Consider the following 22,195-nt stretch of genomic DNA (forward strand, 5'->3'; position numbering starts at 1 on the left):
TGTGTTCAGATTTTCTTGCAATTTCTTAACTCTTTTCTTCTCTTCTTTTTGACATTCTTTGACAGTCTTTTGACAGTCAAGTCTTTTTCAAGTAGTAAATTAATTTGGGTAGCAAGCACCACATCTGAATTTGTTACATGCTGGCAGTTCAGATAAATGGATATTATGATCTCAGCACATTTCTGCCCAGCACCACTGTGCCCATTTGCAAGAATCTGAGAAAGTGATAATATTCCTGTCAGTTTCAGGCCTCTGAGAAAAATATGGGGCAGAATTCATTTGTATTTATAGGATGCCTGTAGGGAAGCCAGCAATGCTGTGTTGCAGTTTACATGGGCATGTGGTGCTAACTCCATATAAAAAAGATAAGAGGCCTATAGACATTTATTTGTGGGAACATGTAAGAAAAGCCAGAATGAATCAGTAATTGTCACTTACACAGGAGATGTATTTTCAGATTTCTCGTTGGAGAAATCTGTTAAACTTGCGTTACCTTTCAGAGTCTGTCCATTTTTAATTATTTTGTTGATTGAATGATTGCATTAAGTTGTATTTTACTAGGTTGATGCAATGTGTGCTTCCTGCCAGCATTTGATATGGATAAATCCACTTTTTTTTCTGCTTCGATAAACTGGAAGAGTTCTTATAGTTGCAGTAAAATTTATTTTTTTAAACTATGTGTATATACTCAGTGTGGGTGAAAAAAACGTGTGTATGTCATAGTTTAACAGACCAAGACACACATTGTTACCAATTTATACCATTAGCAGAGCAGAATAGAAAAAATACATTTAATCGGTAAATTTGGGTATATTTGTACTACAGAATATACATCTCTGGGTAAAAGTTCAGTTCTGCATAGCTATTTTCTTTCACTCCCATTTTGTATATATTGTTGAACTATATATAAACTCATTTTAAAATGATTTATGATTTGGGATGGTTAATGCATGTGTGACTTTTTGTATAATTAGTGATTTCCTCTCCTTATAGCCAATCTGATGTATATAAATCTGTTATTTATATGCAGCTGTAATGCACCCTGTTATGGAAAAACCCTTAGAAGCATACCAACACTAACTCCTCTTCTCTGCTTGCACCTTACTTCCCTGCTTTGAACAGCTTTCTGAAGCACAATGTCAGCATAACACTTCACTGGGAATTTCCACCTAATCTTGCTGAGTAGAATAGATGTCTGCCAATTGCACACTTTCTACTGTGGTAGCTGCCCCCATTCAAGTCCTGTCTAAAGCACGTGAGAAACTGTTTTCCTTTCGCAAAAATTAGCAAGATTTTGAACAGTTTTGTGTGTGTGTGGGCGGGCTTGCGCACACGCCTCATGAGCCTGTTTTCCAGCTGTTGGGGCACTAACCTGGGATGTGGGAGACCCAGATTTAAATCTGATTTACCTCCAAGAGGTGACTCGCTGCTCCAACTGCCGAGATATAGTCAGTCTCTGTCTTTCCATTTTGTCAAAAAATTCCCAACCATATCTAGTCCTGACTCAGCTAAGTACTTCAGCAAATGCATAACTTTAAGCATACTGAAGAAGTAAATGGGACTACTTGATCTTAAATTATGTGTATGTATGTAAGTACCTTGCTGAGGCAGTTCCTAAATGTACAGATCCCCAAGCACTCTGTGTTGCTTCCGAGGGGTTTATGAGGGCTTGGAGGCAGTGAGGGATGATGCTGTTTGGCTCTGTTACCCTTCCTTCAGCTTGTTTGTGGCCAGTGGAGCACCATTTTTGCTTCTTACCATCTCCCCATGCAGTGGAGTGGGTGGTAATGACCCCTAATGTAGTTTGTAGTAAAGCAGATGTCCTTGAGCGTTAAACCTGGTGTTCAGGCCCATTCCCATGTAATAGTTCAGGTTACGAAGGAAACCAACATTTTATTAATAAAGTGTACATTGAATAAAAGTTTGGTATGTTCAAAATGCTCCATAATAAGGGTTAGCCTAATCTCTACAGGGAAAGCGTTCTAGGCAAAAAACAAGCATCTCTAAAGCTCTATCCCCAGCAGTCTTACTCTAAAACTTTTCCTCGTTCGAAATAAATGAGTCAGCAGACCAGCAACAACAGAGTAGGTCTGAAATGTATGATGACCCAAGTGAGTATAGGGCTTTATAAATTATTTGCAAGACTTTAAAATCAATCTATCCATTTTATTCTGTTGTAAAGGAATGTTTTTATTAATACATGTGCCAGAAAGTAAAGCAGGATAGTAAAATTCATTAAACAAAGATTACTAATCACTTGATTTTGGGAATTTGGATTGTGTAATGCTAAATGCTAATAGTAGCACGTAAAGGTTAATGTGGAGGATAATAACGTATAACTAGTAGAAGAAAATTCTTTCATTGTCAGGTGTTTAGATCATATATGTTGATTCAGTTTGGATTATATTCCTTTAATTGTTTAGTATGAATAAATATTTTAAATAGGTGTGGTAAATTGTCAAGTATTTTCATTGTTTGGATGAAAAGATTTGAACATCTACTCCAAAGTACCAACAAACACCTGCAGAACCAAAGTGGATATAGAGCACCTGAACACATTCTGATTCATGAAATTAAAGCAGTTTACAGAGTTAGTAAGAAAAGAATATCACACTCTGAGGTTTGATGTCCTTTTCATGCAGAACAAAAGAGTTTCGATTCTTTCACTTCAAGTTTAGCCTAACCATTGTGTAGTAAGGGAGGTTTAATGAATCATTGTTTAACTTAGATACTGCCAAGTATTTGACAGTTAAATAGTCTCAAATGTGTACATAGCACTTTGCTGACAGACCCTTATTTAACTGTGATTAATTGGCATTGAATAGTTATTTAATTACTTCAGAATAAATCTAAGAACAGAGTGTGGTTTGATTAAGTTATTTAATGTAATAACATACATGGAATTGCTGGAGTGAGCACGTTCTCCACTGCAGCTTGCTACTGAAATTACACAAAGCGTTTGGAAGTTTCACAGTACCAAAAATAGCAGGTTCTTTTGGCAGATTCAAGTACTCTTGCAACACTGACGCTTTAAAAGATTTATTAATTGATTTATGAGAAGATTTTTTTTGGTCAGTGTAGGTTATCCATCTCATTACTATACAATGTCTATATTTTTAGTAATTTTGCTTCTTTTAAAATGCTATGTGAAGAAGATGTTATTCCTATTTGAATAATTCAGGTTGCATGCAGTAGTTGAGTTTGATAATTTTTCAAGCTGAAAATGTGGGTTAATTCTAATGCAGGATTTTTGAGGGAACATACATACTACACGTTCAGTGTCCTGAAAATACCAGTCCAAATGATCCATAGAACACTTACAGCTTATTTAAGGGACTTGGGGAAGCGTACGGGAGCCCATAGAGATGGTGATAGGGTATGAGAGCTCCAGAGAATTTAAAGAAAATATTTTCAGTAGGCCAGCTTTATAGGTCGCAGATATCAGGTGCAACAATCCTTTGAATCTGGGGAGCAGCCCAGGGAAAATTGTGTGTGTTAATGCTGGCAGAAAATGTGTAATCGTGTTCTTGGGAAAAGTTTGAGGATTTTTGCAAGAATGACTAATTCACATCTAGAATCTCTTCTCTTGCACAGTTAATAGTGCATACCTAAGCAACTAAACCATGTGCTATTTAAAAAGGAGAAGTAGACTTTTGTTTCTTCATATCTTGTGAAACAGTCTTCAGTTTGAATTAGAAACTTAGGGTAATGTCTACACTGCAATTAGAAACCCATGGCAGGCTTGTGCCAGCTGACTAAAGCTTGCGGGGCTTGAGCTAAGGGGCTCTTCAGTTGCAGTGTAGATGTTCAGGCTCAGGCAGCAGCCTGACCTCTGGGACCCGCTCACCTTGCAGGGTCCTAGAGTCAGGGTTCCAGCCGGAGCCTGAACATCAAGGTCCCAGGGCTCCGGCTGGAACCCTGACTCTACGACCCTGCACGGTGGGACATCCCAGTTCTCGGGCTTCAGCCCGAGCCTGAATGTCTACACCGCAATTGAACAATTCTTTAGCCCAAGTCCCACAAGCCCAAGTCAGCTGCACAGGCCAGCCACGGATGTCTAATTGCAGTGTAGACATATCCATACTGTGAATATGCAGTCTCTACGTATGTAACATCAGAATGGCAAATCCCTGAATGGGGCACTGAGATTTGGATGCAGACTATTCTCTGTGACTGGTCCCTGATGATGGAATTTGCTCTCTCTGGTAAGCTGTCATAGCCTGAGTTTACTACTGTTCAGAGCAGTTATACCTTCTGTGAACTGGGTCCCCTGGGCTTGATTCTGATCTCATACAGTCAGTGGAGTAACACTGGGGTAAAATCAGCTTTTGTGAAAGCAGGATTAAGGCCCATTGCTTGGTTTGTTTCTTTCTTCTGTGCTAGAAATTTTTTGTTTTTATTTGTGATGCACCCAGATACAACAGTAATGGGCACTAGAATAACTAATTAGCAATAGGAAAAGGAAACACGAGTCTTTAGGAGGCAAACACTGCCATGAGCTTAATGATCACAGTCATGCTTTACCAAAAGGATTGTGCATAAATACTGAATAGACAGTAAACAACTTTGTGCAATAACTATTGAAGGTTCCAAAATATTAACATCTTGCAATTGTAGATAGACCTGAATATCCTATTTAGGAATTGGTTGATCCAACTCCAGGATATTTACATTTCTTGTCTTTTCATAGGGTGGATTGTAGGAGGGCCCATTGCTTTCAAGTTCAGTCATGTTCATACACCAACTGTTTTTCTTACTCATATTTTAGTCCTTGTCATTCTACAGAATTACTATATTTACATTTGAATGTAGATTAGGCAGATTAAAATATTTTTTTCACGTTTTATTGATAATGGCAGATTTTCTACTTTCCTACTAGCTGCTGTATCAAAAATATTCTCTAAAAACATATAACAATTTTATAAGGCAATCACCAAAATTACATTTTTGGTATTAATTAGCAATTTGATTACCCATGAGAATTATGTAGGAGTTTGTTTGTACTGTGGATAAGAGGAGGAGATAGTTATGCCAGAGGAATCTTTCTTATGGTTCACCCAGCTTGGTTTTAGCGTGGGTCTGTATGCATCAAAGAACTTTAGTCAAATGAGATGTTATAGTAAATAAGAATATTCTGGAACTTGTTCTTGGCAGTCATAATGAGTTTTGGTATTATTTTATACAATTTTTGTGTTGCATATGTTTTATTTTGTTTTAAAGAGCCAGAACAGAACTTTATTATTGTTGCAACTTAAAACTTTCTCCATCTCTTTATAGCGGCTATAGTAGAGCTTTGAAACTTTTTGAGGTAGTGCAAAGGGGTAGTCACTAACCCAGCAACAAACCTCTTAAAAACTCCTCGGGTAACTTTCACTTGTAAATTGCAATAAAAACCTGTCAGAAAATGGACAACAAAACTTCAGATACTGTTGGGATTGAAACTTCAAAGTGATAAACTGCTTTGTGATAGTTTGTGGGCATTTCATTACTAATTTGTCTCAGCCTTTTACCCGTTAGGGCCCCGTCTACAAAAAGGACAAAGTTAAACTGTTTTCACAACGGTGTTAGAGTAACTGTAATGCTGCTCCTGGAAGGAGTTTGCATATGCATTCTACTCATTGAATCATGGGACATGGCGAAGGTATCCCAGGTTTCCTGACATTGTTAATACTGACCTGCACTGTACTACTGGTGTGGAAGTAGCCAGTATGAAAGAACTTGCTTTGTTGTGCAGTGCTGTGTATTATGGAATTTCTTCTGAGGAATAACCAGGATAATTCTGCTGCAATCTCTTATCACTATTACAAATAAACCAGATTAAAGGTGAATGCCAAAGCAAAATTTAAAACAGAGAGAAGCTCAGGCTTCTGTGCTGTATGTCCCTGCTAAGCAGGCCACAGGGGCAGTCTGAAGAGAAGTTAGCCTTACACTTTCTTAAATTATCTTTTCCCTTGTGAAATCCTCTTGGTACTATTTGGTTCCCTTGAAGATATCTCAGAATGTGATGTTAGAGCTACCAGGAGTCTCACTGCAGCACATGCATTTCGTGGGCAGAGTCACCCCTCCTGTGTCAAAACCCCCATGAGGGGACCAAGGGGAAAAGAAGCCTCCAAGAGGCATCCCTTGCTGGAGTTTTCCCTGATCTTTCTGTTCCAACATGAAACAACTGGTGAGGCTCATTTGCAAATCTGGAAGATACCCAGAAATTGCAGGATCTCTGCGCCATCTGCACGGAGGCCCTGTGTCTCAGAGCTATCTCCATGTCCCTAGTGTGCCCTTCCTCTCCCTCTACAATTGCTCTGCATGAACAGGGACACCTCCTGGTGACCACTGACTACCCTTAAAATGTGATTCCCCATGATTCAGGGGCACCTCAGAACAGGTTACTGTGCCAGGATCAGTTAATTTTCCCGAGTACTCTTTACAAGGTTGAAAGAAGGAGTATGTGTTTCTCACTTCACCCCACTCCCACCTAATGTGGGGTTTCTCAGTCCCTGTCCAGCCCACAGTGCATCAATCCTGACCCTGTGAACAGTCTTCTGTGAGGTACTAGGTAAGTGGGGATAGTTCTGTAGAAGTAGCTGTCCTTTCCCACTGTGTGGTGAGATCTGCATGAGGATTTTAGGGGCACAGCCTGGTCACATAGTGTTTGTGATGTCACAGAATAATGCACTGTGAGATATCTTCAGTAAACCTAGACATACCAAGAGGCTATCTCAGGGAGAGAGAGAGAGGAGAGACTGTTGAGAAAGCTAGTTTAAAGAAACATTTGTGAACTGAATCATCCTCTCCCACCTCATCCTGGCTAATGAGACAGATGTTCATCACAAAATTCTCTGTTTAACTCTGTTTTCATTTTTTAATGTGCAGTTCATCTTTATTCCAAACTTTTAAGATCAACAGAATTTTCAGCAGAGGAGCTGCTCTTGCCCCTCTACCAGAGGAGGATTTGGAAAGCACTGATTTTTGTCACTTTGCTGCAAACAAAAGACATTCCTTGATCCCTTCCCCTTACGATCCACAATTCCAAAAGAGAGAGAAACCAAATCTCATCACAAAATACATTAAAATAATAGAGGTAGATAGATAGATAGATAGAAACTTGAATGTGTCCACATGCATAAACCCCTGATGAAAGGCAAGATTCTCATCCCTAGGTTAAGTGGTACCTTATTTCCTGAGTAGAAGCATCAGATGGTGGAGTAAAGTACTAATCTACCTAATGGTGGCAGAATGGTGATGTTTATAATTAAAGCTCTCTTGCTATGACTGATTTTTTTTCACTCAAGTAGAACTTAGGAAAATAGAAGAGAATAAATGCTTCAGTGATAACAGATTAAAAATGTTATTAGTTTTAATAAAGATCAGCATTGTCAAGGTTTTGAATAAATATAAAAAACATGCTGCATCAACATAAAAACATGCCGCATCAACACAAACCTAACTAAAATTTGATTTCAGTAACATCTGCAACATAAATTTAAATATGCTAAGATTTCTTTACTCTTTTCTTTTGTGAAATCTAAGTTGGATAAAAATCACAGAACTACTCAAAAGGACCATATTAGGCCTTGTAGTAAATGAATACAACTCAGGTAAATGTCAGTGGAACTTGCAAGCAGGTACCAGAGTCAGCCAGGTTATGGCCCATATTGATTGATGTATATAAGTAGGTATTAAGAATCTAGTCCTATAACTGCTTACTTATGTGGATAATGTTATGCATGTATGTAAGGGTTTGCAGGATCGGGGTCTTCAGTTCTAGCTAAATGACTAGTTTCAAAATGTTATGAAACATTTGAAATAATATAATAATAATATATGGAGATATACCTATCTCATAGAACTGGAAGGGACCCTGAAAGGTCATTGAGTCCAGCCCCCTGCCTTCACTAGCAGGACCAAGTATTGATTTTTGCCCCAGATCCCTAAGTGGCCCCCTCAAGGATTGAACTCCCAACTCTGGGTTTACCAGGCCAATGCTCAAACCACTGATCTATTCCTCCCCAAATGATGGTGACCACACACTATAACTGTTAAATAAACAATTTACATCTGTATTAAAGAAGCATTCATTCAAAATGAACATTTTTATTCTTTTTTAGCAAAATATATTGCACTAGCTGTAAAAAAATCTCCCTTTGTGTTTTGTTTTCAGAAGATCTTTTTTGTTTATTTTCAGATGCCAGCCATTGTTGTCTTGCTTTTCTTAAATTGTCTGTAAAACTAAACTATAATGTATTTTTAAAAATATTATTCTGATTTTTTGTGAGTTTTTTTTTAAAAATCGTCTTAGAAAAAAACCACAATTTCTTTTGAATCCTGTTTTTATAGGGAGAATCTTAAATCGTTTCTCCAAAGATATTGGCCATCTGGATGATTTGCTTCCACTGACAATTTTGGACTTCATACAGGTAATGTAGATGTTACAGTTTTGAGAATTTTACTTTGTACTATGAATTTCCAGTTTTCTATACTCAGTTGACATACAAAACCCAATAACTTATCTGCCAAAGTTTTAGTTGAGTGAATTTAATGAAAGAGCTTCTTTGTGAAAGAAGGGTGTGGTCAAAATTTAATGTGCAAGTGAAAAGCTATCATGAGCAATAAGTGGCAGGTAGGAGTGGCTATACAGCTTGCTATCATGTCAAGATTTCAGTTCATAGTAGCTACATGCTTGGTAAATTGCTCTGGATTTGCCTCCAAGCAGTCTGGCAAGCATAGTGTGTTATGAAATATATCCACAGTAAAGAAACAATCAATTCACATGGCAAGATAGCACAGATTAACCTAATTATGTGTGTACTTCCACAAAGAAGCAAATGCTTACTGCACCATTTTGGATTAAAATAGGTGTGGCTATTTACAAAGAAAGGATTAGTAATAACAGGGTGAAAATAATAGTCTTAATAGGAACAAGAGAAATAAGTTACTGCAAATAGAAAAATGTCTATAAACAAAAACTATTTTAGTGACAATGAAAGGATTAAATTTATGACATTACAGTGATTTTGATTGGCATCCCAATTAGTCCTTTTCATGAATACTTCAAAAGCAAAATGTTTACAAAACCAACCGCTGTATGCTAAAATATTCTTAATGCCTGTAGCCTTAAAATTCAGAATTGCAGAAATTAGAGATAGAAAAGATTGATTAGGCCATCTGTAGATTCATCACGTTACCTATTCAGAAATGTTTCCTACAGTGAGCTGAGGGGTGAAAACATTATTACTTAGTGCTTTATCCAGTCTGTTTATGGATGACTCCATGGAGGTTTCACCTGTTTTTTCATATTGAAATTAAATGTTTGTGAAAGTTACTTTCAGCACATTGTTAATATTTAACTCTTGAAGTGTGCTGAAAAACTAATTTAGGACATTTTTCGCTAAAACACATTTAGAAAACACCTGTTTTCTTGCCTAAGCAAGGCCTTACGGTTGAAGAGCTTTTTGCCCTGCTTTTCAAAGCTGTTCAGTGCAGTAGACCCTTTTTGGGAGGGAGATGGGATGGCTTTTTTTTTTTTAATCTGCTCGCAGGACCTCCATTAGAAATTGTAAACTCTTTTTACCATTAGCTGCTGTTTTCCTAACTCTTAATGTTAAGCTTTTGAATTTGCCTGGTTTCCAAAGTATACAAGACATCTGTCCTATGCACAGAAGGTAAACAATCCGCTAGTGTGTGTGTGTATTGGCCATTTATTTCTATCAATTATATGGAATCAAAACTTTGTCTTTCTTTAGACTTATCAACTATCTTTTATTAGACAGGACATCTTGCTTCGTTTCAATTGGTTTAGGCAATGCATTTGTGTCCTGCTATCCTGCTGCGTGCCCAGACTCTTCTGCATACTGCCCATTTGCTAGCCTCCTCTCCTGCATATAGTATGCTTCTGCTCTCCCCACTGTGAACAGGACTGGGTAAATTCAGGCTGCAGACAGTGAAATGACATGGCTTTGCTGCTACTTCTGGTACTTGATTGGCTGCCCCTGTAATTAGCATGAAACTCCTCTCCTCCACAAAGCCTGGTGGCTGCTGCCAAAGCTGGAGAGAGCTGGAAAGAATTTAGGGGACAAAAGGAAAGGGGAGGTGTTGAGAAATTGAGGAGGGGAAAGGGAACAGAGGTGAACAGACAGTTGCAGGGGAAATGATGTTCCGCATTGTATTCCTCAATTTAGGGTTAATATGTCCCATGTTATCACTCATTTGAGAATAGGGAGGGGGTCTGTGTCCCATTGTGGAGTGTCTGGAGGTAGAGAGGTACAAATATGTCTTTCCAATTGGTGCAGGTAATTTATATTATTACATGCATCTTTCAAGTGCATGCCACTGTAGTTAGTAAGTGCTCAGATATTACAGGCAAATGGGGGCAGAGTCAGTGTATAGTATGTTCACCCAAACTAAACTGATCTGGGATGAAAGAATAAAGTATTTCATTGTAAATTTGAATTTCTTGTTCTTTTGACTGTTATCAAGCCTCTTATCCATATTGTGAAAACTGCAATTTGCAAAAGTTTCCCTTCCGAAATCTCATGTGCTTAGCTACTTAGTTCATCTCTTGTAAATAGGACATTTAAATAGTTGAAAGACAGGTGTTCTAAAGTTTGCACTGTACATGAAAACACACAAGCTTTGGGAAGAGATGTATGGTATGGTACACTTAAGTGGGAAAAAAAGGATTTTTTTTAAGTACACTGGTTGTAAACGTCCAGAATCTTTACTGAAATTATTTAAATTATTTTTGTTGTACATAAATTTCAGTGCTTCCCTGTTCTGTTGGGCATAAGAAAAGAAGCCTTAGTTAGTTAAATCTTATTATAGGTTTGTTGCATTTAGCTATTAAACTTCTGAGCATGAGAGGAAAAACATTCCCTCTCTTTGTTAAAATGTACCACTGCTGAACATCAGTGGTGCCTATTAGTTAATACATCTTGAATTTAACAGCAAAGTTATATTACATTATTTATTTCTCTAAGGAAGCATAGATTTCTAGGGGATAACTGTTATCAATTATGATAAAGATCTTTTGTCACTTGTTTTGTCTGCAGGTGTCTTTTATAAGACTTTCTATAATCCCTTCAGGAAGAAATATTTTCTTCTTTTTAAGAACAGTATTAGCTAAGTATAAAAGCTCTGATCCCTACTATTGTTGTTGATTCTTTGAGGGACATTTCCCAACATTCATTGTTTAAATGGTTGTCAGGAGGAATCAAGTGAAATTTAATAAACAATGCAGTAACTGGTTCATCTTACTTTTTGTGTAGGAGCTTTTCTTGTGAGGATTTGCATTGAAGAAGTGGTCCTTATTGTGAGTTATCGTTAGGGTAGTTTTGAAGGTTTCCAGTCCGTTACTATATTAGCAAGTGTATATTTCATTTCTGAACAAATAAACTTAACTTGGCTGGGCTCAGATACTACAATGAGGAGTGCTGTAGACGTATCTATAAATAAATAATAAAATTTTACTAGTTTCAAGAATTTCATAGTTAAAAAGAATATAGATTTTAAGAGAATACCAAAAATTCCCAGTATTACCATAGGCCCGTAATAAGATTTACACACTGCACTACAGTTCTAATGAACATGATTAGTCTAGATAGCTATACTGGATGAAAAATAATTCCTAAAACGGAAATAATTACATTTATTTTGTCTGTTATTGGATAAACCAGAAAGAAATAGTTTATTTTTAAAAGAGAATAGAAATGTTCTGGACATGTAATAAAGAGTTGTTAGAGAAAAAATGAAATGGGGGGCATGCAACAAGCACAAAAATACTTAAATAAAGCCTTACTATATTTGGGTTCCATTGCTGACCATGATTTTCAGAACTGTGGATCTGAAAGGGCACCCAAAGTTTGCTCAACTTGAGAATGAAGGTATTCAAAAGAGAAGATTTTGGCCTTAGAGAATGAGGAAATTATTTTTTGCCTGCTACTTTGTAAATCTTTAACAGCATACAGGAAAAGTCATGTTCACTTGATAACTGTCTGTTGGAATAATTGCTTCCATCATTTTATAAATAAAAATTAGAATGATCTGTCAGAGCACATATTTAAGGATATATGCTGCTACACTGATATCAGATGGAGCTGTGTGTGCAGACAGAGGTTAGGTTATTATACTTAACTGAGTTTCTTTGAATTTTACATTTACAGCCTGATTCAAAACTCATAAAAGTAAATAAGAATCTTTTCATTAACTTCAGTAGGTTCTGGATCAGGCCGTTAGTGTTCAAGGCCCGTATCCAGAAATAGGTGCACTTGGTGTGGGCCCTTATGCCTCTGATGGACTCTGTGTAGGAGTAAGTTTCCAGGCCAGCTCATCTCTTTGAAAATATGTGTCATATTTATTAAATTCATAACTGATCATTTACATTTCAGGATCTAACTGATTGCCATATTTGGGTTCAGGAAGGAATTTTTCCCTGGGTCAGATTGGCAGAGACCCTGGGGGGTTTTCACCATCCTCTGCAGCATGGGGCATGAGTCACTTGTAGGTTGAAACTAGTGTAAATGGTGGCATCTCTGTAACTTGAAGTCTTTAAATCATGATGTGAGGATGTCAGTAACTCAGCCAGAGGTTATGGGTCTATTACAGGAGTGCAGGAGGTCAGACTAGATGATCATCCTGGTCCCTTCTGGCCTTAAAGTCTATGAGATTTACTGCTATGTTTGTTATAGTCCAAGCTGATTTTTAGAAAGTTAGTGACTTAAACTAGTACATGAGTGGAAATAACTTGAAAAGCTATGAAGGTAACAGTTTGGTTGATGTAAGCCCATATACTTTGTTAGTCAGTTACCTTATAACACTTACCCTCATTCTTCCTTCCCCTTCCTTTCCTGCTGTTGGTTACATTCATTTGGGACATCTTTTTTTCAACTAAGTCAGGGGTCGGCAACCTTTCAGAAGTGGTGTGCCAAGTCTTTATTTATCAGAGGGGTAGCCATGTTAGCCTGGATCTGTAAAAAGCAACAGAGAGTCCAGTCTTAAAGGTGCCACAGGACTCTCTGTAAGTCTTCATTTATTCACTCTGATTTAAGGTTTTGCATGCCAGTAATACATCTTAACATTTTTAGAAGGTCTCTTTCTATAAGTCTATAATATATAGGTAAACTATTGTTGTATGTAAAGTAAATAAGGTTTTTAAAATGTTTAAGAAGCTTGATTTAAAATTAAATTAAAATGCAGAGCCCCCCGGACCGGTGGCCAGGACCCACGCAGTGTGAGTGCCACTGAAAATCAGCTCCCGTGCTGCCTTTGGCACGCGTGCCATAGGTTGTCTACCCCTGAACTAAGTTGTAAGCTTTTCAAGGCAGGAACCATGGATAAAATGTTCAAAAGTGCATTGATGACTTAGGTGACTGATTCTCATTGACTTTCAATGGGTTTTAGACACCTAAAATTACTTAGGGTACATCTACACTGTAAATACAGTAAAGGGTTAGTTCTTTTTTTCTTTTTAAATGGAGATATCCTATCTCCTAGAACTGGAAGGGACCTTGAAGGTCATCAAGTCCAGCCCCCTGCCTTCACTAGCAGGACCAAGTACTGATTTTGCCCCAGATCCCTAAGTAGCCCCTCAAGGATTGAACTCACAACACTGGGTTTAGCAGGCCAATGCTCAAACCACTGCGCTATCTCTCAAGTTAGCTAACAGGTTAAAAATAGCAGTGTGGATAGGAAAACTATTATCTTGAGGTTGACGCTCAAGGGTAAAGCCTGTAGGGGAGCCTGGGGTTGCACTTGAATGCTAACTTGATCAAAAGCTGGGTTGCAATGTCTTTACTACTATTTTTTTCTGAGTTAGCGAACACCTTTTTTTGCACAAAAGACATCTCCTTAGATGCTTCAGAATATTTTACTCTATACCTGCTTATATGTTGTACTGTATCTGGCAAATTGGACTTTTGTCCTGAGTGGGGTCTAAAGGTGCTACCAGAATATAAATAATAGTCACAAATATCCTTCTTTTAGTGAACGATAAAACTGATCAGATTTAAATAAATAAATAAATAAATGGGCTTAAGGATGTTCAGTGCCCAACTTCTGTTAAAAGTGAATAGGACTTGGGCACTCAGTTCTTTCAGTCTCTTTTGAAAATCCCTTCTAAGCTCACTTATTATCCTAGCCAAAATTTCCTGACTCTATCTCTAGCACGGCAGGGGCACAAGGTTCCAGCCTTGTGGAGCTCATCGACAGACTGGGGCTTATTGTTTAAATACACTGTGGTTAAAATATTACATCTGTATACAACTTAACATAATAAATTCATATATTGGCTTTTTTTTATTGGAGAAAAAATCCAGTGGTGGAATATTATAGTACTCTTAGTTTAATAGAAAATGTAAGTATAACATTATATTAAATAACATTTTATATACAATAGCCCATATTTTCAAAAGTGGCCACTGTTTATGATGCCTCGATTTCTGCATGCTCAACTTGACACTTTAGGGGCTTATTTACAGAGATGCTGAGAGTCCATATCTCATTGAGTTCAAATGGACTTGTGGATGCTTAGCATCCTTGAAAATCAGCATTTTAAGTGTCTCAAGTTGGGCTCGCAAAATTAGTAGCCACTTGAAAATGTTGGCCAGTATGCTCATCTTCATCCTCTACGGATTCTTCCATTTCCAATAGCTTCACCATTTCATGCCCTTTCTCTTTTTATGTTCCTTTTCTTCTACAATAGCCACTAGTTGGTATTTAAAGTCAGCATAATATAGATGTCTTAGTTTATTGTCTTTTTGATAACAAAATGTAAATCCTCTATGATTTCATTATTCATATCTAGATAAATGAATTGCTGGTTTAGTTTCCAGCATATTTAAAGAAGATAATTTAAAAGCAGTATTTCCAACTCATTTTGATTTTACCCTGTGCTGGATTTTAAAAAATTCAAGATTTGTTTTGTTTCTGTGGAACATTGTGAACATGTGAACTATCAGCAGCTGCCCTTGGTAAAGGGCAGTGATTTATTGAGGAAAACTGAATTGCAAAACCTTTTTCCTCCCAAAATCAACAGCTTGACTGAGCTTAAATAACTGACTTTTCATATCCTTTCATCACATACAAAGACCTAATCTTGAGACTACTTGAGCCACCAATGTAGGCTTTGGCTAAGACCACCGCTGAATGTGTCATTCCCTTCTCACCACACACAAAACACATTGACTGCAGCTTTATGAAGTGAAAATACCGAAGAAAAGGAAAATGTGAAGAAGGTGTCCACAGTCATTCCTTTAAAAAAATAGCTGCTGCATCTGGATATTAAGAACAAAAAGTGCTTAAGACTGGAATAATAAGCTAGGGTCACTTGCTTTCATAGGTGCAAAAGAGTGGAACTGCCTTTACTTGTTTCAGTACCACTGACCCTTGCATTTTATTGTTTGGCAATGTCAGGGAAAGTGTGTAGAAGGAATTCCAGCATCTTTTAGCTTTACAATGACTTTGTCATTTTGTGATCCCTATAGTTTGTTTTTTTTCCCCCCCCAACTTAGTCAGGTTTTGTATGTGTGAGATAATTTTAAGATGTGTACATTGGATAATGAAATAAAAGTTCTTTATCTGCTAAAAGATTATGCAACTTGGTTCAATTTTCATGATATTTTTAAACATCAGAATAATGAGGGTATAAAAAAATACCCAAGGACTGGGATCTTTGTTAAATGTCTGTCTGTTCTCTTTGGTGAAGCAGGTGGTACAAACATGTGTCTTTTGTGTGTGTGTTATTACATTCTGATTTTTTTAGTGATATTAGGTGCACAGATTCTGTGATTTTGCCATTATAGGAAGTTTAGCTAAAAGAGAACAGTAAATAGCAGCATGGTGACAGTTAATCACGGGGACTCTCTGAACCTTTTTCTGCTTGCATCTACTTGTTCCAATTTCTCTTTTCAAGCATCCATGCCACAATGGATCAGTTAGTGTTTAACATGAGGCTAATTAAGACTTATTGGGACAGGGGGATGGGCGAAAATAAGAAGGTGATTTTTACTAGGGCTACTAGAAGATGGCACAGGCATTTAGATAGAAATATGGTGAGGTGGAAATGTTCATTTTTAAAAAAGAGGTGATTCTATAACTTTTTCTGAAAGTCCCTTGATTTTTGTTTGGTTGGTTGGTTTTGCATTTTCATTGTTGCGATTAACTCAGAATAAAAATATACTGTTTACACTGATGTGAAAAAAAGGAGGGGAGGATTTCTGCTTTGAAGACCAAAAATGCTGTAGGTGGGAGGTTAACATGGTGTGTTAGATAAATAATGTAGCCCTTTATTTGGTCTCTCATTCCTCTTTTGAATGCCCCAACTATTAAATCTCAGGAGCCAGATGGAGTAATCTTGATGATAACCAGCATATATGCCAATATATGCTAAAGCCATTGCTGTGTCTTTACAATGTAACTGTCATCCATTTTTCTTCAATGATTTTAAAAATTATTTCTTGCACTTCAATCAAATGCTGGTCATCCAGATTTAGGCCAGAGCCATGCAGAGGTCAGAGTAGTCTCCAGTTTCCAGTTTTTATTTATACTATATAACTATTTTTAGCATTATTAGTGACAGGTAAAGTTTCATTCTCTCTCTCTCTCTCTCTCCTATATATGCAATAAGCTTTATTACTATAGCAAAACAGAAATTTAATATAAAATATCAAATAATGCACATAACTATTTCAGTATTTTCTGGATTTTGTTCTTGTTTCATATCCATTCTATTTTTGAATAAAATAAATTCTTTATTCATATGTGGACGAAGACAGTATACAAACATTCCTCTTAATCATTTTGCATTTATCTTTTGCCCTTGATGACTCTGTTTCTCTTCCCTAACTCTTTTCTTCTTCATTTTCTTTTCACTTTCTTGTCTTTTTCTTTGTGTACTTCTTAGCTTTCAGCAACATACTGTACCTAAGTTATTTCTCCGATTTTTCTTAATGAATTGGGGAAAAGCAGCATTTTGAATATAGTACCTCTCAGTTCCTTGAAAAATAAAACTAGCTTTCATTTAGTGATATATGAACTCTTTTCTCTGTAATTCTCTTGGTCTAGAGTCCTAGAAGTCTTGCGTGATGCAGTCTTTTGGCAAGATTTCTAGTAATTCATGGTTTAGATTGGTTGCAAACAGGGGGAATATAGCAAGGACAGCTTTTCTCAAAGTATTTTGGTGGCTCTGGATGAAACCAAAAGGTGCTGAGGTACACAAAACTACTTTACAGTTAAATGACATTTTTTCCTCGACAAAACTACCAAACAAAGTTTCAGTTCTAGTTTTGGATGAAGATTTAGGTCAGCCCTTACCTTTGGCATTCATATCCCTATTTTCCTTCCCAACTTACTTTGGGACAGATCTTTAGCTGGTGCAAATCAGCTTAGCTTCATTGAAGTGTACCAGCCTTTACACCAGCTGAGGATTCGGCCACCCAGAGGCCAAATGAGGAGTTGAGTTCACCCAGAATTCCTAAATGTCTTTCAAGAGATCCTGCTGATCCTATACTCTTCAAGTCTTTTAGAAGTGGGGTTTGGTATATTTTACTATGAAAAGGCCACAAAGAGGTATTCAGAAGTCTAAGCAAATATATTTTCTACAGTTTGTATTTTTGATCTATCTTTGTTGCAATACTTAATTTGCTTTTGGCACAGAGTTGGAACCTTTGATTATTTATTTACATTATTTGTAAAGCATTTTTATAACCCTCCACATTTGTAGCACAGCCTGATTATTGGGGAAAAAAAGACATATCAAGGTCATTAACATTTCTAACACTTCATAGCAGCTAGAAATCTTTTAATTCTACTGTCAATCATGGAGTGTAACAATCCTGTTCCAAATGGTGATAAGTACAAATCTTCTAGATTGCCTTAAACTATTGATATACTATAGATATGACTTATGTGCTTACAAACAAAGTAGGATTTCACTGTTTGGCAAAAAGACTGTAGATTTTACTTTTGATTTGTGGAAAAAAACTGAGCATAATTTGAATTACTAAGCTATGTTTACTAGTGTGGGTGTTGGATCGTTATGCATATTTATTCTGAAAACAAACATGAGGACAAGAAATTATCTGTAACAAAAAATTATATATCCCATAGAAATGTGCTGCTAGGGTTATGTGTGCATATCATGCCGTACTTAAGAACTTTTATCCTGCTTTTCATAAAATCTGAAATTGATATAGTTGCTGATCAGCGAATCCTCCAACAGATTAAGGAGTTGCATTGATGACTCCACAAACAGTACATCATCTATGGATTGATTTAAAGAAAGGCAATTTAAATCGCTGATTTAAATCACCAAGTGGAAATCCTTGCTATAAATCATCAATTCTAATCTAGTTTTCCACTTGTACTTCAGTTATTTTCTAACTACATTCTTATTGGTTGATATAACCATTAAAACATGTTGATTTACAACTAAATAGAGCCTTTATACTAGATTTGCTACCTAGGAGGGTCCACTATAACTATATACATTTATTTAATATTTAACATTTAATATAGTTTATATTTTCAGATTATTATTAATTGCACTTTTTTATTATGTTAGAAAATGGTGAATGATATTTTGCTTATTTGCTAGATAATTAAGATTTTTTTTTTTTCATGATTTGTGTCAAGCTGCATTAGGGTGAGAACTAGAATTGAAGCACTTAAAGCAACATATACCATTTTTTTTAATGCTTTAAATATTTTAGATTCCTAAATTTCAATTATCAAAATGTTTCACATTTACAACTAAATGATTTCTTAAACAGAGGGATTATCTGTAGTCAATAAACAAAACTATTATTTCAGCCCAACTTGGTAAATTTTTCAAATATGTACAAGTGAAAATGACTGGAGCTTAAGTTTCTACTTGCCTAAGAGTGGGTCTACACTTAAAACACTGCAGTGGCGCCACTGTAGTGCTTCAGTGAAGACGCTACTATGCCAACAGCAGAGCTTCTCCCATCGGCATAGTTAATCCACCACCGTCAGAGATGGTGCCTATGTTGATGGGAGAAATTCTCTCATTGACAGAGAGATGTCTACACCGGGGGTTAGGTCGGTATAATTGTGTCATTCGGGGGGGGGGGGTGGATTTTTCACACCCCTGAGCGATGTAGTTATACCAATGTAAGTTTATAATGTAGACCTGGCCCAAATCTCTTGAAAATGAGACAGTCTATTATGTTACTTAGACTGTCCTTCAAACTTTTAAAACTAGGGGATCTCATCCCCTCCCTCCTTGTTTTTCTTCATAGACTGGAGGAGACAAGACAAGTTTTCCTGCTTTTTCAACTCCTAATTGACTTCTCAACTTTGAATGTATTAGTCCAAATGAAGAAAATACTCTTTCTGTGCCTGCAGAAGAGGCTAGTGTTGTCAAAAACATTGTAGCTCTTCAACAGGCTCTGGTTCCAGTTGCTTAGATAGTGACTTTCTTTAAAAGATCATCAGTAAACATGTACTGCTTGAATGGTTCACCTCCAAACCTGAAAGTCATTGTGGTTAGCATAATTAATGGGTGATTATTAGATGCTCATGTCATAGTGGCATCATCTCCTTCAGCAGTTAGACATCATCTACCCTACCCCGGTACTTTGGGTTGGGAATATTGGCAAGAAAATGAGGTGGAGTAAGTGCCTGATCCATCTACTTCTTTACTGCCTGCAATTTAACTTTGTTGTTGGGTATTTCTTTCTTCAATGTTTCTTGATATGCTTTCCACATTTTAACAACATCAGCAATATAGCAGCATCTTTGTGCAGTTTGTCCAAGGTTATGGAAATAGGTTTTTGTTAAGTTGGCCCTAAAATAATGGCTGCAGCTTGGGTCATCTAGTACATTGAAAGAGGAGGGCACTTTTCAGGGACTTCTTGCTTCTCAGCTCTATGAGCTAAGATGTGAAAAAATTATCCAAGTTATACATTTCTTGCTTTGGGAAGCACGGCTGTCTTTTGGTATTAATTTAATAGCACTTTTTACTTAGTTCATTTGGATTATTTTCTCTAGTTCTGAAAATAGGAGAAAATTAGGGGGGAAAAATGAACTTTCACTTTCTAGACAACAGCTATTCCTGCATTATTGTGGACAGCTAATATTCTAAACCACTGTGTTCACTTCCATCCTCTGTTCCCCAACTCTTTATTTTTTAGTGGGCTTTGAAATACAGCACAGTCCTTTAAACAAGTAGACCTTTCTTTATTTGCAAGTCATTTGTGTCCTGTTAAATGGATTATTTTAGGTTCTCATTGCTGATAACAAATGTTAGGCTACCAATAAGAAATACACTGGCTTAGTAACTGTTTCCTTATGTCTGCTTCCATAACTATAACTGCCTATAACTTACTCATAGCTAAAAGAGTTTTCCATAGCTCAAGAGGTAGAGGGCTGGGTTTTTGGTTCCAGTTTTGTTATCTGCCATCAACTGTGGAAAGTGTGTGTGTGTGTGTGTGTGTGTGTGTATATATATATATATATATCCTCAATTTGTCAAAAATACACTCTAAAAGGTTTATAGTTTATCTGCTGTGTTGTTAAGGTAGTTTCTTTTATTACCCATTCAGATATTATCTGTACTTCTCAAAGGCAAGAATACTGTAATAGATCCCCACTCTGGAGTTGGATTCCCTGTGCATGATTGAAGTTAGAACCTACTCGGGTGACTATATTTCCCTATGCTGAATACGGGACACCTGGTAAAATTACTCATATTCAAGCAAGTTCAATGGCAGTCAATCAGAACTATGCACTACAAACATTCAAAAACATACAAACCCGTTAAAAAGAAATACTGCGTAGTTGGATTATTTTTATTTACCTTCTTATCTTTAAGGCTTTAGGGCTCACACAGGGAGGAGTGACACACATAAGGAGAGGTGACACACACTCCCGTACGACTCTCTCGCACGGGGGGGATGACTGACCAACCCGACCCTCCCTGCCTGCTGCGCTCTGCCCTCCATGCCTGCTCCTGGGACAGACCCACATCTCCCAGTACTTGGCCCCGAGGCAGCTTGCAGTCAGGGGTACAGGATTTCTTTTAGGCATTGTGGTTCCAGTTGAGGGCAGAGGTAGGCAAGGAGGTGCCCTTAGAGCTGGCTAGGATAGGGACAGCTGAGTCTGGAGGGAATGGTACACTGGAGAAATTCATATTTTCATTTTCAGTGATCTGGAAGGGGGTTTTAGAGGAGCTGGAGTCTTTATGGGTCCTCCCACTTGTCCAGGAGCCACAGTGAAAATGAAATTTAAATTCACAGGAATTTAAAGAGCTGCTTTGCTGATCACACTGATCTCCTGAGTGCTCTCCTCACTTGGCGAAGGGGTGAGAGCCGGGCTGGTAGCAGAAGTTTAGATTCTTTTTTTTCCCTAGTATTACTGTACGTTTATTTATCCAAGTAAAATGTATCCTGTCATCACCCTGCCTTGTCTCCCAGGGTATAAATCTACCCAGAGTACTCTCAGTCCACCATGCATGTTTAGTAAGTGAAACAACATAACTTCATTGGTGAACTTTATCAACTTTCTCTGCACTGCCTCTTCCATGTAATTAATAAATACATCAACACTGGCCTCAAAACTGACCCCTGGAGAATTCCCATATTAACTTATTTTATCTCTGATGAATAGTGGGCTACAATAACTGTTTCCTATTGTTGAACCTGTGTATAATTCAAAGCACAACTTTATCTCTTACCCTTTAGTTATTTTTCTTACTAGTCTTTTATGAGGCACTGTAACCGGGTGGCAAAGTGCATGATCTAGCATAGGGATGCAGGGTTCTTTTGTTGATTCATCCTGTTAAGAGGAATTGGAATCTTGCTTAAAGCTGATAAGTAAATTCTGTTGATTCATTGTGCCACGAAGATACAACAGAAATGTGTGTGTAGGACCCTTACATGAGTATAGGGGAAATTAATGTTCAGACAGGAGGGTCCTGTAAGAAACCCTAAGAAGATATAGGCGTAAGGGGAGAGGTTTCACTGAGATTTGTGCTGATTGACTCTATTGGTAACTCAAAAATAACACAGCCACCATGAGGGGGCAAGTTTGACTTTATTCAATATGTGTGGACTTTATTAGAAGTAAGATGGGAATGCTTCCTGCTTCATAGGCAACTTAATGGAAAATATTATGAAAATCCAGGTAATTCAGTTTATCCATTAGGTCGTCCATATCTGATATTTCATTAAACTTTTCCAAATACCTT

The 22,195-nt window shown here is 37.2% G+C and overlaps 1 protein-coding gene across 2 annotated transcripts in view; it reads left to right on the forward strand.

Moving 5' to 3' along the window:
* Nucleotides 1-22,195, forward strand: part of ABCC4 (ATP binding cassette subfamily C member 4) — a 224,509-nt gene that overhangs the window by 139,694 nt on the left and 62,620 nt on the right. For both annotated transcript variants that reach the window (XM_034758263.1, XM_034758264.1), the window contains one exon: nucleotides 8,335-8,414. In XM_034758263.1, the coding sequence (XP_034614154.1) occupies nucleotides 8,335-8,414 (80 nt within the window). The remainder of the gene's footprint in view (nucleotides 1-8,334; nucleotides 8,415-22,195) is intronic.

The sequence above is a fragment of the Trachemys scripta genome, chromosome 1, assembly GCF_013100865.1.
Source record: "Trachemys scripta elegans isolate TJP31775 chromosome 1, CAS_Tse_1.0, whole genome shotgun sequence".
Classification (NCBI taxonomy): domain Eukaryota; kingdom Metazoa; phylum Chordata; order Testudines; family Emydidae; genus Trachemys; species Trachemys scripta.